A 16,086-nucleotide genomic window follows, 5' to 3' on the forward strand; every position below is an offset into this window, starting at 1 on the left:
CTTCACACATCTCAGAGTTTGTTGATTTAGTTAACTTTCAAAAAGCTTACTAAATATTATCCTGGAGCTGAAACAAGAGATTTGTAACTATATTTTTGTCAACCCTTATCTTAGCCCTTTCCCTCTCCCCCTCTTCCTTGGCACCTGGAACTGTTGCTAATCTTATAGAAAGCTGAAAAAATGCTTCCTCTTTTTAGCTGAAAGTTATGTATACTTGGTATATTTTAGATTAAGGGATCTTTGCAAGCATTCAAATCAAATAACTACAAAAAACTGACAACTTTTTATAAAGGAATCAAGTTGTTTGTCACTTAGTTAATAACACTAATAATTCCATTCAAAGTAGTTTTAGTTAAAGTTTTTTAGTTACTGAAGTTATGTCCATTTTATAATATAATAAAAGTCCTAATAAAAAGTTTTACAAGCCAAATCTTTAGATGTACTTATTGCTAAAATTTTAAGTAATAGCTGTTCAATAAAGGTCTTTTTGATTAACAAAAATCAACAGATTTTGAGATACATCGTTTCATTCATTTGGTTAAATTGGTTACTAGAAACCCTCATTTTTTACGAGAAAGTGTTAATAATTTGTTTAGAGGGCCAGTAAAAACTGGGATGAGTTAAAATTGATTCTTTGCAATTTGGAGTTTATCAGAGCAAAGTTGAAAGCAAATCAATTCACTGAGCTTCTTGAAGATTTTTGTTCTGGATTTAGTAATCTAAACAGCCTTACAGAAGATAAAAATATCAGTGAAACTCAGCAATTTCTTATGACAAATGCACACATTTTATCCCGGTTTGGATTTTAATTCTCTTTTGATATTTGACAAAACCATTCTGAATAAATAATTATTCCGGAATTCTCTCCTTGTCTTTTTTATCAATTTAGAGTTAATGCTTCCAATGTTGGATTTATTGTTTTTGTTTTTTCTCTTTAGTTATCCTAACCTTTTAACACAACAAGTTTTGAATTCATCAGGTATCAACTTCCTTAAAAATCAAGTAAATACTGTCACTGTGGGTACTGTAAAGTTAATTGAGACTTCAGAAAGAAATATTTCAAGCTGCTCACTCACATTAACTGGGATGCAACAGGTCTGTACATAAATTTCACAAAGTGAAAAATTTTATTATTTTTTTAATGTCTTGAAATAAATTAAATAATAATTTTTCTTTGCAAAAGTCATATACTGTATGATTATATATTATTATTATTATTGTTATTGTTATTGTTATTGTTATTTGATGTATATATCCAAAAAAAAACAAGAGAATTTACAATTTAGATTAAAACTACTTTAACAAAAATTACTTGAAGTATTAGTAAAATTAATGACAATAATAAAATATTTATAATAGTAAAATAGTTAAAATAAGAACAAAATACACTTAACCATAAAATTAATGCACCACTTATACATTTCAATTTATTTTAATTGTCATCAATGTTATCAAATATTTTGACAAACATGTTAAAAATAAAACAAATGAACACAATTATTTTAATGATAATAATAAAATTGAGAATGGAAAAAAAAAAAATAATAAAACCAAAAATATTGTTCATTTTAAAAAAATAAAGTGTTCATTATTATTATGCATACTTATGCAGCTTAAATTGAAACATTTTTGAATTATCAATAACTAGTGTTACCACCTCTTGACATTATTACAGCCTGATAGCGCTGTGACATACTTTCAATTAGAGATCTAATTGTTTCTTGAGGGATATCTTCCTACACATGGATAAGACTTTGTTGCAGCTCGTCTAGGCTGTTAGGTGGTGGGTGTTGGCTTCTAGCATGGCATCCCATTATGTCCCATTATTTGTCTCTCTCACTACACTGGATACAACTCACTACACTGGATTCAACATTTATGATCCAGAGAGAAGAGTTAATGGGATTCAATGTAAAGAAAGTCAATAAAAATTAAAATGCTCTCAATGGTATATTAACTAGATATCTAACTTGCGCTTCCACAGTGAAATGATTTTTTTGCCAGCCCAAGTTTGTTTTGCAAGCCTGAAATGATGCAATTATAAATCAAAGCAAAACAAAAATGAATTATTGTCAGTTTAAATAAAGTGGCTACCGGCATTAAAAACTTTAAAAACTTGCTTCACTTTTTCTTACAGAATTTTTGTGAAGTTAGATATCTAGTTAATATATATCATTGGATGCTCTATTGGGTTCATATCTGGACTGCAAGCTGGCCACTCCAAAACTTCAATATTAACATTGTTTAAGTATTCAGTAACAATATGTGTCGTATGTGGTCTAGCATTATCCTGTAGAAGAAGGAATCCATCTCAAATCTACAGTGCAAAACGTACCGCAAAAGGTACCGCAAAAGGCTCTAAAATCTCTGCTATGTATTGTTGAGTCAGACATCCACCATCAACAATAAAACACTCTGTGCTAGCTGTTAAAGATATTCCGCCCCATACCATCAATGAGCCACTTCCATTTAAAGTGGTTTCTCTAATGTTACAAGCAAATTATCTTTCATTTGGTCTTCTGTACACTCTTGAGCAGCAACCAAAACTTACAAGGCAAAACCTTGACACACCTGTAAATAAGACCTGTCCCCAATCATGTGTTTCCCAATTCATATGCCTCCTTGCAATAGCTAGTATGTTTATTTGGTGATCAACAGACAATCTGGGACCAGTAGCTGCTGCCTGAGCTTGTAAATTTAAAGCAAGAAGTCTTCTTCTTATGGTATCTTGACTAACAGCAGCTCCATGAACCTCAGCAAGTTGTATTTGGAGACTTTGTGCAGTAGTGAACCGTTCTCTCAGTGTTCAAAGCATTAAAAATCGGTTCTCCACAGCATTGATAGCTCATTAGTTATAATTAAAAAAAAGGATTAATTTAAAAGAGTCATTGTAAAGTTATTGGTTTTTAATTTTATTACTATTTTTGATGATAGGACACAGTTTGATTTTTTTGTACCCAGTTTTATTTGCAAACTTTCAGTCACTTTGTTGTAAATTCTATTGCAAATTATAACTTTATAGTAAATAGTTATTACTCTTTAATGTAAAATTTTATGGTTATAGTATTTTAACATTATAATATTGTAATATTATAACATTGCAATATTATAACATTGTAATATTATAATATTACTTATTATGAAGGTCTTGTGGAATTTTTATTGCTCTCATACAATATATTCTTTACAGCATTACTTAGAAGTTTCAATTTTTGCTGCATTTCAATTTTTTCAAAAATTGACAACCATAAAATTAAGATTTTTCTTGTTTCTATCTTTCATGTAATAAAAAAGATCTCCAAAAATTTAGCTCATACCTCCGAACAGTTCCTGAGATGCTTAAAATTTAGATGAACAAGATTCCAGCATTCTGAATTCTGTTAAAAAGCTTTAAAATCTGGCATAAAGGTCAAATTGGTATTAAGCTTTGTATCTGATGACAAATTCAAAAGTAGAAGTCAAAAGTGTTATTTAAACCCTTAAAGTTTGTATAGTTTGATTTATAAGTTTGATTTATGAATTTAAAAAGATATGCTACCTTTATTGGGCTCTTAAAAAAGTGGGCAAAAATTAACAAGTTAACATAGAATTAGCATAGACTTAACATTAGCATAGAATTAATAACATAAAATTAACATAAAATTTAAATAAAGTTTGAATAGAATTTACTTTTTCAAGAGTTCATAGATTACTTTTTATTTTTTTTCTTATGGTGTAGATTTGCCAATTATGGATTGTCATAATTACCTTCATAAAATTCATAAATCTTCCTTGATCTTGTTTTAGGGGTGTTTATATTTGTTATGAACTAAAAGTTCAGGGTTTATCTTATTTTAAAAGTTCAGGGTTTATCTTATTTTAAATATGCTACATTATAAAGATATAAAGATAGACACAGTCTGTTTTTATGATGCTATGGTTTTGATGTTTCTTATTGGAATTCACTAGTTTTATTTATTATCACCAAGATAAACAAGTATATGCAATAGAAGTAGTGTTTTAGCTCTATTTACAGCATCATCATTAGGCATCCTCTTTTACAAAAGGTTAAAAACAACTCTGCCTTTTTCACAAAGTCATAAAATGTCATATATGTCTGTTGTTGATATTTATGTCTTACTGTTATGGTATGTTTTAAGTTGTTTATTAAAGCAATATTTCTGTACAGTGTTCAAATGGTAATAATTTTTTTTTGTCAAAATATTTCCTGCTGCTAATTTTCCGATTCTCATTTAGGTTGTGACATCAGTCTGCGTTTCTGAAGACAATTGCATGTTAGCATGTGGAATGGAGGATGGACAACTAATTCTTTATGATCGTATTACAACAAAAGTATGCTTTTTTATTCCTAATTTATAATAACTTTTACATGACTTACACTCTGTCTCAATTCTATAGGCGCACAATTAATTTTGAACTATTATATGTTTAATGATTAATTTAAAGTATCCACTGAACACATATCAGTTTTAATAAAAGTATCCACTGACACATGTCAGTTTTAATAAAAGTATCCACTGATACATGTCAGTTTTAATAAAAGTATCCACTGACACATGTCAGTTTTAATAAAAGTATCCACTGACACATGTCAGTTTTAATAAAAGTATCCACTGACACATGTCAGTTTTAATAAAAGTATCCACTGACACATGTCAGTTTTAATAAAAGTATCCACTGACACATGTCAGTTTTAATAAAAGTATTCACTGACACATGTCAGTTTTAATAAAAGTATCCACTGACACATGTCAGTTTTAATAAAAGTATCCACTGACACATATCAGTTTTAATAAAAGTATCCACTGACACATGTCAGTTTTAATAAAAGTATCCACTGATACATGTCAGTTTTAATAAAAGTATCCACTGACACATGTCAGTTTTAATAAAAGTATCCACTGACACATGTCAGTTTTAATAAAAGTATCCACTGACACATGTCAGTTTTAATAAAAGTATCCACTGACACATGTCAGTTTTAATAAAAGTATCCACTGACACATGTCAGTTTTAATAAAAGTATTCACTGACACATGTCAGTTTTAATAAAAGTATCCACTGACACATGTCAGTTTTAATAAAAGTATCCACTGACACATATCAGTTTTAATAAAAGTATCCACTGACACATGTCAGTTTTAATAAAAGTATCCACTGATACATGTCAGTTTTAATAAAAGTATCCACTGACACATGTCAGTTTTAATAAAAGTATTCACTGACACATGTCAGTTTTAATAAAAGTATCCACTGACACATGTCAGTTTTAATAAAAGTATCCACTGACACATATCAGTTTTAATAAAAGTATCCACTGACACATGTCAGTTTTAATAAAAGTATCCACTGACACATATCAGTTTTAATAAAAGTATCCACTGACACATGTCAGTCTGATAGTTGTCAGTTTTAAATAAAAGTTTTCAGTACTTTATGTCAATTTTAGTAAGTGATTTTATAGTGATTCTTGAAAATGCTTTGTGGAATGGTTCTAACTGATGTAGAAAAGGGAAAATTTTTAGCCTTTCATGAAGAAAAGGTCTCACATCAGGAAATTGCAATAAGAATCAATAGATTAGAGCATCTTACCAGAAATTTTTAGAGAAATCCCTCTAAATATGGCAAAAGTGTACAGAAACTTAAGCAAAAGAAACTCTGTTTGAAAAAGACATCAAGTTTGGTATCAAATTCAACTAAATTTTAGTCCAAAGTCAGAATAAGCACTTGAAGTTATTAGGGAAACAACTAAATCATCATGAAAGTTCAAACATAATCTAACCTAAAAGGAATAAGGCACCAAATCTGAAACCAATTCAAAATAAAAATAGCATGGTTTCAAGATAAGAAAATAAATTCCATGTAGTGGCCAGTTCCTGATTGAATCCTTTGGAAAATGTTTGGGGTCATTGTGAGATGAATTTATGGAAAAAGCAATCGAAGCCCTAAAAAAAACTGTTTGAGAAATTTGATTTGAAGTATGCCAACAAAAATTTTTCAAGTTAATGAACACAAGGAGCAGTGACAAAGTATTAAAGCATTAAATTTTTGTGCTTTCTGTGTTACAATTTGCAAGTTTCATCTATAGAAATGAGTGCATCAATAGAAATCAGATGCCAATATCTTGATTTTTCTTCAAACTTTATTTCCATTGATATCCTCATTTTAATCTGATACATGAATTTTACTAAGTATTTTTGAATTCTTTTGAATTTTTTTGAATAAAATTTAGTATGAATTTTAACCAAAATTTAAATGCACCCATAAAAACTGAGACAGAATGTTTCTTAGTTTTCTGAGTTCTAGTTAAAAAGCTTAGATTTGCTATTTTTTTTTTTTTTTTCCTATAAAATTTTTTTTTCTATCTGAAATTTTAATTAAACTCAAAACTTTAATTTTTCTTTTTAGTATATAGATTTAAAAAATTTGAATTGCCATTTTTAATTTGTTAACTTAAAAAGCAGCTCCAGTGAACAGCCATATTGTTTCGTTTGTATCATCAAAGAACAAAAAGGTTTTACAGTTTGATAAGAATTGCTTAGTGCTAATTGAGTTTGTATGTGTAGACAATGGTGATTTAGTTATAATGGCAGAACAAGTTAAATATCAATTCAAATTGATAAAAATCAAGTTTCAGATATTATAGATGGTATATAAAAACCTTTTTGCAGAAATTTCTACTTTTTTAGTTTATAAGATAAAAGTGAGCATCAATTCTTAGTTTTTATGTAATTTTATTTTTTTTTAATATTTCTTATATTCAAGGAATTGCGTTGTTTTGTTGGCCATTCTGCTGGTATTTCTGCTTGTTGCTTTGCCACTATGTCAAAATTATGCAGTGCATCGGTTGATGGTACAGTATGTGTTTGGGATGTGCAAGGAGGTCACAGGTAAAGGCAAAGCTTTTTTAAACAGAGACTATTTGACCTAATTAGATTTCTGATTATGAACTTGGAACTGTTGTTTTTCTGAAAGCTGTCATAACTTCAGTCAGCACTGTCGTGGACATTGATTACTTGTATGTCTATTACTTGTATGTCAAGTAATAATTATGTAATAATAAAAATATTAAAAAAATGATTACTTGTATGTCATTGATAATTGTATACTTTTTTGTCTTGATTTTTGTAATAATTGGAACGTTCAGTTTATACGTAATATTTTTATTGCATTGTATTTTCTCAAACTAGACTCAAAAGGGTCTGCTCTTATATCATCTAATTTTATAGAATGCCTCAAGAATGCTAGACTCTTATAACGTTCAATAAATTCTTTTTGTTATATCTTTTCATTTTTATAGCTTTCAGTGATCTTTTTTAAGCCTAGAAACCAAACCTGAATGTAACTGATTTTTGAAAAAGCAAGTGATAATTATGCTAATATTTCTCCATCTCTTCCTTAATTTTTTCTTGTTTCTTCATCAAGAGCCACCTGCAGAGATTGAAACTTTACAGTTTTATCCTAAATTTATTCTTATTTTTATTCTAAGTTTTATTCTAAGTTTTATTCTAAAGTTAAAATTAGGATCTTCTTCCTATTTGTACAATTCAATTTTTTAGGCTGCATTTTTCAAAACTTCATAGTAGACAAGTAACTAGCTGCATTGCTAATAAGGAGGGTCGTTTATTTGTCACAACATCTTTTGACATTTCTAATCCAGCTGTACTTTGGTCAATAGCTGATGGTAAACCTGCTATAGTTTATGAAAAAATTACTCATCCATTTAATTGTGCCGCATTTGACCCTTCCAGTAACTCTTTGGTTGCGTTAGCTGGATGGGATAAAAAGATAGTGATCTGGAACACTGTTGAAGGAGCCAATTCCAGTGTAAGAAATCTTTTTTCTTTTTAGGTCAGCTGCTTTTAAATTTCATTTATCTTTATTTGAGAAATGATAGTTAAATTTTAAAATTTCAAAATCAAAAAAATCAAAAATATAGTTTGCAATTATAAAATGCTGCAATAATATTTAAATATAGTTTGCAATTATAAAATGCTGCAATAATATTTAAATATAGTTTGCAATTTTAAAATGCTACAATAATATTTAAATATAGCTTGCAATTATTAAATGCTGCAATAATATTTAAATATAGTTTGCAATTATAAAATGCTGCAATAATATTTAAATATAGTTTGCAATTTTAAAATGCTACAATAATATTTAAATATAGCTTGCAATTATAAAATGCTGCAATAATATTTCAATAGTGATTCTTATTTCACATTGTCTTTTATCTTAATTGTTACTTGATACTTTTACAGAAGGTATATCAGGGTAGATAATATATTATATTATAGTTCTTTTATTTGAGCTGTTTTTAAAAATATATAACTTAAGAGGAAAGATGGTTTGCTTTTAAAAGATAACATGGTTTGCTTTTAAAAAATAACATGGTTTGCTTTTAAGGTATATAAAGGTCACTCAAGTTCAGTTCGAGCTCTTGCATATTCATCTTCAGGCAAGTATCTTGCATCATCTAGCTTGTCTGGTGAACTTTTCTTATGGTCAATGATGAATGGTACAATAATTGGCCAAATTTCTAGTTCTAGTATACAAAAGCTCTTGTATTCACACAGACATCTTGTTGGTGTAACAGAAAAATCAATCAAAGTAATTTTTTATGAAGCCTTATTGTAATAAAATATTAAGATAATGCAAAAAATGATAAAATTTAAGATTTTAAAATGAGTCCTTAAAACATTTTTTTATGAAAACCGTGTATTTGTATTATTTTTGATCAATAGCTGTATATTCCCTTAAGGTTTGGACTGAGAGTATTGGATGCCCTGGAAATGTCTATTCTCTTAACACAAATTCCCCTTCAAGTTATGTTTTGGCAGTTGCTGTTCATGAAAATGATATTTTTGCAGCATATCAAAATGGTGAAGTTTGTGTGTTTTCTAAAGGCGGCAGTTATAAAGCATGGAAAGCTCATAACTCTCCAATTCGTTCAATCAGCTTTATTAAGGATAGAAATAATGTCCATCTTGTTACAGCTGGTCAGTTTTTAAGCTATCGCTGTGAACTATGATCAGATTTTTTAACCTTTATTTTAAGAAATTTTTTGTCTAAAGTTTTTTATTTAAAATTTGATCTGTTTTTCTAGGAGATGACTGTTTAGCAAAAATATGGAATATTAAGGATAAAACTTGTATGGCTACAATGCGGGGACACACTGCACCAGTACGATGTGTAAGATCAAGAGTAGCCATTATTCTTACAGCATCTGAGGATTTTACAGTTTGCATATGGCCAGGAATTTTATTTAATGACCAAAATGAAATTCAGTGTCAAGCAGTATTGAGAGGTCACACTGGTGTGGTAACTTGCTGCGACCTTTCCCCATGTGAGACTATGGGTGTGTCTGGCTCCTCTGATATGGTTTGTGCTAAATAAACTTTCTCAGCAATCCAATATAAATTAATTAAAAATTTTTTTTATCTATAATTCTGTATAAGCAATGATAATAACAAAAATACATTCATGATATAGAATGACCAGAATTTTATAGTTTCAGGCTAGTATAGCGAGTTGTTTTTTTTAATTGAATTTTAGAGCATGATAGTTTGGGATTTAGTTAACAACCAATCTTTATGCATAATTAATCGTGCACATTCTGATGGTCTAACAACTCTGAGCTGGTCAGATGTTGGAAATTATGTAGTTACTGGATCCAATGATTTCCTTCTGAAGCTTTGGGATATTAAGTATCTCATTTCTAAAAAAGATGAAAGTAGCAGCCTTAAAGAAAAGTTGGTATTTAAGGGACACATCAGCACAATTAACAGTGTGAAGTATAAGGTATCTTTTTGTTTTTGTTTTTTGTTGTTGTTAGAGTAAAGAATAAGGGGTTCATAAAAAGTTAATGTTAAAATTACCACTGACCCATTATTTTGTTCCATTTTTTGGACCTATAACTCAGTAAGATAGTTTCTGCAAAGTCCATAGAAAGGTTTTTGCCTTTATTAGATAATGCATTACTTATACAAAACATTACTCACACCACATGTTACTCACACTACACTTTACTCTAAGAACAAGGCTTAACTAAAAAAATTTTTTCACGGGACAAAATGATGCTATAATTTGGCATATTGTAAAATGCAATAAAATTTTTGTCATGCTGTTATTTTAGCCTATATTTATAACTTTATTTGATAATTTATTAGATATTAGATAACATGAAGAAAATTAGTGATTATCTCCAATTTGAATATCAAAAAATATCAAATGGTTACATGAATGGTAAATTATGTTTCAGATGATTTTCTGAACCAACAATCTATCAAAGTGCAGCTACTGTTGACCTCTTTTTCTCAATTAAAACTTTCTTGTTTTAAAATTTTTAAAATTGTTTCTAGAGGTTGATTGTTTAGCAAAATTGTGAAATATTAAATATAATCTATGGCTTTAACAATTTCCCCATACAAGGCTATACAAAGAGAAGTTATGGCTATATAAAGAGAAGTTAATGCTATACAAAGAGAAGTTATGGCTATACAAAGAGAAGTTAATGCTATACTAAGAAAAGTTACGGCTTTACAAAGAGAAGTTATGGCTATACAAAGAGAAGTTATGGCTTTACAAAGAGAAGTTATGGCTTTACAAAGAGAAGTTATGGCTTTACAAAGAGAAGTTCTTGATCATTCCTTAGATCTCCTGTTGTTAATTAGACTTTGAATATTTCACATAAATGCAATTTACAAAAATACTGCCTAACTGTTTCAAATGACTTCAAATTATTTTTACATTAGAAGATGATGTTTTACTAGATCTAAGTGACCATTTTTAATGTTAATTAAAATTGTATTGACTCTTGCCTTCTCAAAATTATGTCATCTCGCCTGGGTTGAAGTTCTTTAAACTAAGAGAGTGAAAGTTTGATGATGTAGTATGCCTTTGGAGCAACCACATTTAGAGTTGTACAACATGTAACAACTAAACATTTCAGTATTTGTCAACTTAGAAACTTCATGAAGACAAAAAACATGTTCCAGCCTGTCATTATGTTTTTTCAAAACATAATGACAACAAACTAAATTTAAAAATATCAGTTTAGTATTTGCTCAATCCTGATACATGTTAGAAGTCACTGATACATGTTAGAAGTCACATTAAAGTGATAATAATATCTGAAAGTTACTTGTACTGTAATATTTTGTTGGAGGGACAGATTCTAAAGTTACTTTTTTATTAACACAATCATGACCTCAAAAACCCTAGCAGCATCATAAAAACACCTGAATTCACAAAATCTGTTAAAAAGCTAAGGCTTCAACAATGCTCCTAATCCTGTGGTTGAACCAATAAGAAATCTTCACTCTTGATGGAATCCTGTTAAAAGAATTTTTAAAACTTATCATCAGTTCAACCATGGTCTGACTTCTTGAATGGAACATCTTGCAGATATTGCTTCAGAACTTTTAATCCCAGGTTGAAACAGTTTTACACTGGAGTGGAAAGCTTATGGAATATTTTTAGGCTCCAAGACAGGAGCATGTAGGCTGGCTTACAGTTCTTGCATTAAAAAAAAAATATAAAACTGGTATTTGTACTGTAACTCAATAATAGGACAGTGCTTACAGCAGCTAATGAAATTCCAAATACTAGTGATAAACGGGTTTGTGGAACTGAATTGCAGGTCTATGCTACAATAACTCCTTTGAATAAAGAAGTTTGGGATCTAATTAACAATAAATTATGATAGCAAAAACAGTTTATAAGAGAATTTTTGTTTTGGTTTTTTTCAAAAATTCCAATAATAAAAATTTTAACACAAACTACAAAGTGTCCTACAAAGTGTAATTGCTGTTTAATATTTATGTGAGTTGATAAAAATTTAGATAATACCAGTATTTCAGTAACTTGTTCTTTGATCAGAAATTTCAGAAAATAAAAAACAAGAAAAAAACTATAAAGTTCTTATAGTTTCTAGACAAAAGAGCAGAAATACATAGCCAACAGTCACATAACTAATACACAATCTGTATCAAGTAATAGATATGATGCCCTAAAGTGGGAATTACTTTTATTCAACTAAACATCTAATTATTATAATTATTATAATTTACCACAGAAATCCATAAAAGTTACACATACATATTTTTACATATTTTTTTTTAATTTTGGCTTTTACTTTAACAGTAGAATTACTATGTTTTTTCTAAATTAATAGTTTGGCTGTATAGCATCAACTTCTGTAGATGGTACATTAAAAATTTGGACCCACAAAGGTGTAGAAGTCACAACCCTTAAATCACATAATACTCGTATTAACTGCTGTGAAATCTTTGCCCTTCTTAGAGAAGAATCAAATGAGTGGAGTACATTCACTGATAAAGTAGGCATACAAGAAAAAGTTAGGGCTTGTAAACCTGACAGTCTGTTAGACGTTTTTGTTTACACAGCAAGTGATGATGGAACAGTGAAGAGTTTTCAGCCCTTTAAGGTAATTATTAATCAAGACAATTAGTAATAGAGATAATTTACAGCAATATAATTTATTTCGGCAATATTCTTTACAGTGATTTTTTTTCAATAAATTCAAATGTCATAATTAATGTTATGGCTTTTTTCCAAACCAAAGCGATAAATATTATTAGTAAATAATAGCTTATTTCATTTGATTTACCGTATTTTATTTTCGAACTTTGTGTTGATTTTTTTTTGGTTTCTTTTCTTCTAAAAGTTTTTTATTTTTTCACAGCCCAATTTTTTGTGTGAGATGTTTGGACATTCAGATGCTGTTACAGATATTGATGTTAATGCAAGAAACGAAAGTGTTGTTACTAGTAGTTTAGACCAGAGCATCAAAGTTTGGGACTTAAATGTGAGAAAGTTTTTATAAGTGTTCTTATTAATATTATTATCATGTTATTTTTCAAACTCTGGTTAAAAGGATAAGAATTGTTGACTTTACTTTTTCAAATAAGTCTAAGAGTGCTTTTTATTTTAAAAAGAATGTTCTTTTTATTTTAAAAACAATGGTCTTTTTATTTTAAAAACAATGGTCTTTGGTTACAACAGTTGAGGAGGATTTCTTTTCAAGCTGTTTCATCTTAAAAATTTTTTTTCTCTTCTGGTGTTTTTTTTTTAATCTTCATTTTCTTATAATCACTTTTAATTGAATGTAGATCGAAACGAAGGATTCATCGCAACTACATTTTTGCGAAGTTTCTGGTGTTGCTATGAACTCTTCTATGTATGTATCATGTGGACGCGATGGTATAGTAAAACTTGGTAACAAGACGTCAGTTTTTGAGTTTGCGCCAGTTCCTACTGTTATATTTACATCTGTAGCGTTTTTGGATTCTAGTCACGTAGTTGTTGGTGATGCCAACGGTAGTTTATATGTTTTAAGGACTGTTGATCTTCACCTTGTTGAAAAGCTGGCTAATACACACAGCATAGAGATGTTATCAGTTGGGTATCAACAAGGGGTTGTGCTTGCTGTTGCTTCTCTCCAAACAATTACCATGTACAAATGGGATAGCAAACGCTTGAAAGCGTCCGTATGTCTACCAAGGTGAGTGTCATGGTAATATGTACAAGGTTTTTTTCCGGTATGTTCTATGTTTATTAAAATATTATAAACGTATTATAAAGTGAATAATTATAACTTATGAATTTAATAAGTAGCTTTCTTACCTTTAATCGGTTTTCATCGGTTCATGTTTTCATCGGTTGTTCATGTTTTCATCGGTTGTTCATGTTTTCATCGGTTGTTCATGTTTTCATCGGTTGTTCATGTTTTCATCGGTTGTGCATGTTTTAGCACAGTGTTTTTTTGAGTTTATTATGTTGTTGAAAATGTAAATTCTTATGTCTATTTTCAGCTCGGACTATTTGTTTTCCAATAACTGCATTTCGATTGCTGGTAGCACATTGGTTCAAGTAAAGTATCAATTTGGAGACAGTATTGTTGTTTTAGATAATATTACAGTGAGTTGAATTTATTTCGTTACAATTCAAAAAAAAATTCCAAGTTTTGTAAATGTTAGCAATCTTACTAAGTGTTACCAAGTGCTAAGTTTTTTTGCTGTTTTTTAAGCAGGGGAGCGGCACCATTTGTTCAGAAAACAGAGAAACGTTTAACATTGATGGTTTTCCCACCGCAATGTACAGCTTTTATAGAAATAACTTTGTGTATGTTTTGATTGGAAATGCTGATGGTTACATATCCTATTACAACGAAGCACAAATCCTTTTTGATGGAAAACCTCTCATTTGCACAAAGGTTTATTGTTATTTGCACAAAGGTTTATTGTTATTTGCACAAAGGTTTATTGTTATTTGCACAAAGGTTTTTGTTATTTGCACAAAGGTTTTTTGTTATTTGCCCAAAGGTTTATTGCAATTTGCACAAAGGTTTATTGTTATTTGCACAAAGGTTTATTGTTATTTGCACAAAGGCTTATTGTTATTGACTTTCGTGATGAATTTATGAAGTTCGCTTTAGTATATACATTAACATTTTTTTATATACTCCATATAAACGATTCTATAATTATTCTATAATTATCTTAAATAAATATATTTATTATACTTTAATATTTTATCTTCCGTTTGAAGAAGTTATGGTAGTTACCATCCTAAGATATTGTTTCTTCAGGTACATGAAAAAGAGGTTACCGGATTCCTGGTGTTTAATAACATCGTGATCACATGCTCTAGAGATTGCGCAGTCAAAGTATGGAAGATTGACGAGGAAGAAGAAATTAGCTTTAAACAGGTAAAGAGTTTCAAAATATTTAAATTCTTTAGTGAAGTATTTCAAATTCTTGTTGTTTTTAATGCCTGAAAGTCACTTTCTTTTTAATAGATCGGTGTCTTTTTTTGTCGTTCTCCGGTCACTTCGATAGCCGGCTGTGAATTCGATGGAAGTATAAGTATTATAGTCGGATGCTCATCCGGTTGCATCGAGCTACTTACCGTCATCCTTCACTAGGAACTTTTTGAAAAAATCAGTTTATCGTCGTCGTTTTGTTTTTTTGCAATTTGTATATTTGGATGAATTTTTGCAATTTTTGCTATGTGTAGGTATTTTTAAATTATGATTAGTTTATTTTTTTTTTTTCAAGTTTTAAAGCGTACATGGAATAATATAAACAGATGGGAATTCGCTCACAAGAAAATTATAATTATCCTTAGTAAAGACTTTCTTATAAACGAAATAGTTCTCTGTATTTGAAAGGTTTGGTAAATTCTTTGTAGTTTAAACGCACACTATGTCGCGACTCTATCGCTGATGTTATTAGTTTTTCAGTTTGATGTTGAGATATAATTTCTTTTAACAAGATGATTCGCTTTTATAGAATAATAAATTTTTCTTAACGTTTGGAGTTTTTTTTTTTACTGTTTAATAAAATTTTTGTCACAATGTTCAAGTTTGTTTTGGTTGTACAACACTCAACAACGACACTCTCAATCTGCCAGGAGAATCTCAATCTGCCAGGACACTCTCAATCTGCCAGGAGAATCTCAAATCGGCTTTGAAAACATTTTGTCAACGAATGAATCGTTGACTTTTTTGCAAACCGTTATACACGCAATTTGTTAACGAATTACATCAATTAAATGAATGTATAGATAACGGTTTTAATTAACGCGTGCGCATGAGTTTGCCAAATAAAAATGTCAGTAATAGTGATAGAAGTAACAGTATTTGTTATTTCTTTTCATTCGATATAAATTCTATATCAAGACCAACTGTTATTTGAAAACTTGTTGCACAGGTATATGCACCCCAAAAACCACACAGTTGTTTATTGGAATGTAGCTGGTCCGATTTACACCTAAAAAGTATAAGGGTTTGATTTTTTTTTCATTAAAATGTTCAAGCTAATGGAAAAATAAATCAGCTTTTCATTTTTATAGCTTTAAGTGATTATTTTAAGCTTTTTCCAAAAATTTCTCTGGTTTTTTAAATCAAGTATTTCAGTAAAAACACCATAAAACATGAAAATGTCAAATTAAGTTTGCAAAGTTGACTTTTTTATAAGCCCTTAAGTGCCTTAAGTACCCTTTTCAATAAAAATCATTAAGTTTAATTATTTTGCGGTATTATTTTTTACATTTTTGAGC

At 29.3% G+C, this 16,086-nt stretch overlaps 1 protein-coding gene across 2 annotated transcripts in view; it reads left to right on the forward strand.

Annotated features, from left to right (window-relative positions):
• The window catches only part of LOC145189380 (telomerase protein component 1-like), a 39,941-nt gene extending 24,555 nt beyond the window's left edge, over positions 1–15,386 (forward strand). The window contains exons 27-42 of one of the 2 annotated variants that reach the window (XM_090087117.1): positions 597–796; positions 939–1,095; positions 4,237–4,332; positions 6,766–6,890; positions 7,560–7,827; positions 8,410–8,613; positions 8,765–9,002; positions 9,110–9,384; positions 9,559–9,804; positions 12,179–12,451; positions 12,710–12,832; positions 13,137–13,528; positions 13,839–13,944; positions 14,054–14,239; positions 14,615–14,734; positions 14,825–15,386. In XM_090087117.1, coding sequence (XP_089943243.1) covers positions 597–796; positions 939–1,095; positions 4,237–4,332; positions 6,766–6,890; positions 7,560–7,827; positions 8,410–8,613; positions 8,765–9,002; positions 9,110–9,384; positions 9,559–9,804; positions 12,179–12,451; positions 12,710–12,832; positions 13,137–13,528; positions 13,839–13,944; positions 14,054–14,239; positions 14,615–14,734; positions 14,825–14,950 — 3,135 coding nt within the window. In that variant the 3' untranslated portion in view covers positions 14,951–15,386. The remainder of the gene's footprint in view (positions 1–596; positions 797–938; positions 1,096–4,236; positions 4,333–6,765; positions 6,891–7,559; positions 7,828–8,409; positions 8,614–8,764; positions 9,003–9,109; positions 9,385–9,558; positions 9,805–12,178; positions 12,452–12,709; positions 12,833–13,136; positions 13,529–13,838; positions 13,945–14,053; positions 14,240–14,614; positions 14,735–14,824) is intronic. The other variant, XM_090087118.1, reaches the window with a different exon arrangement.
• The last annotated feature ends 700 nt before the right edge of the window (positions 15,387–16,086 follow it).

This window comes from Hydra viridissima, unplaced genomic scaffold, assembly GCF_058129835.1.
Source record: "Hydra viridissima isolate aposymbiotic clone 2 unplaced genomic scaffold, HvirCarnegie_v1 scaffold_5, whole genome shotgun sequence".
Taxonomy (NCBI): domain Eukaryota; kingdom Metazoa; phylum Cnidaria; class Hydrozoa; order Anthoathecata; family Hydridae; genus Hydra; species Hydra viridissima.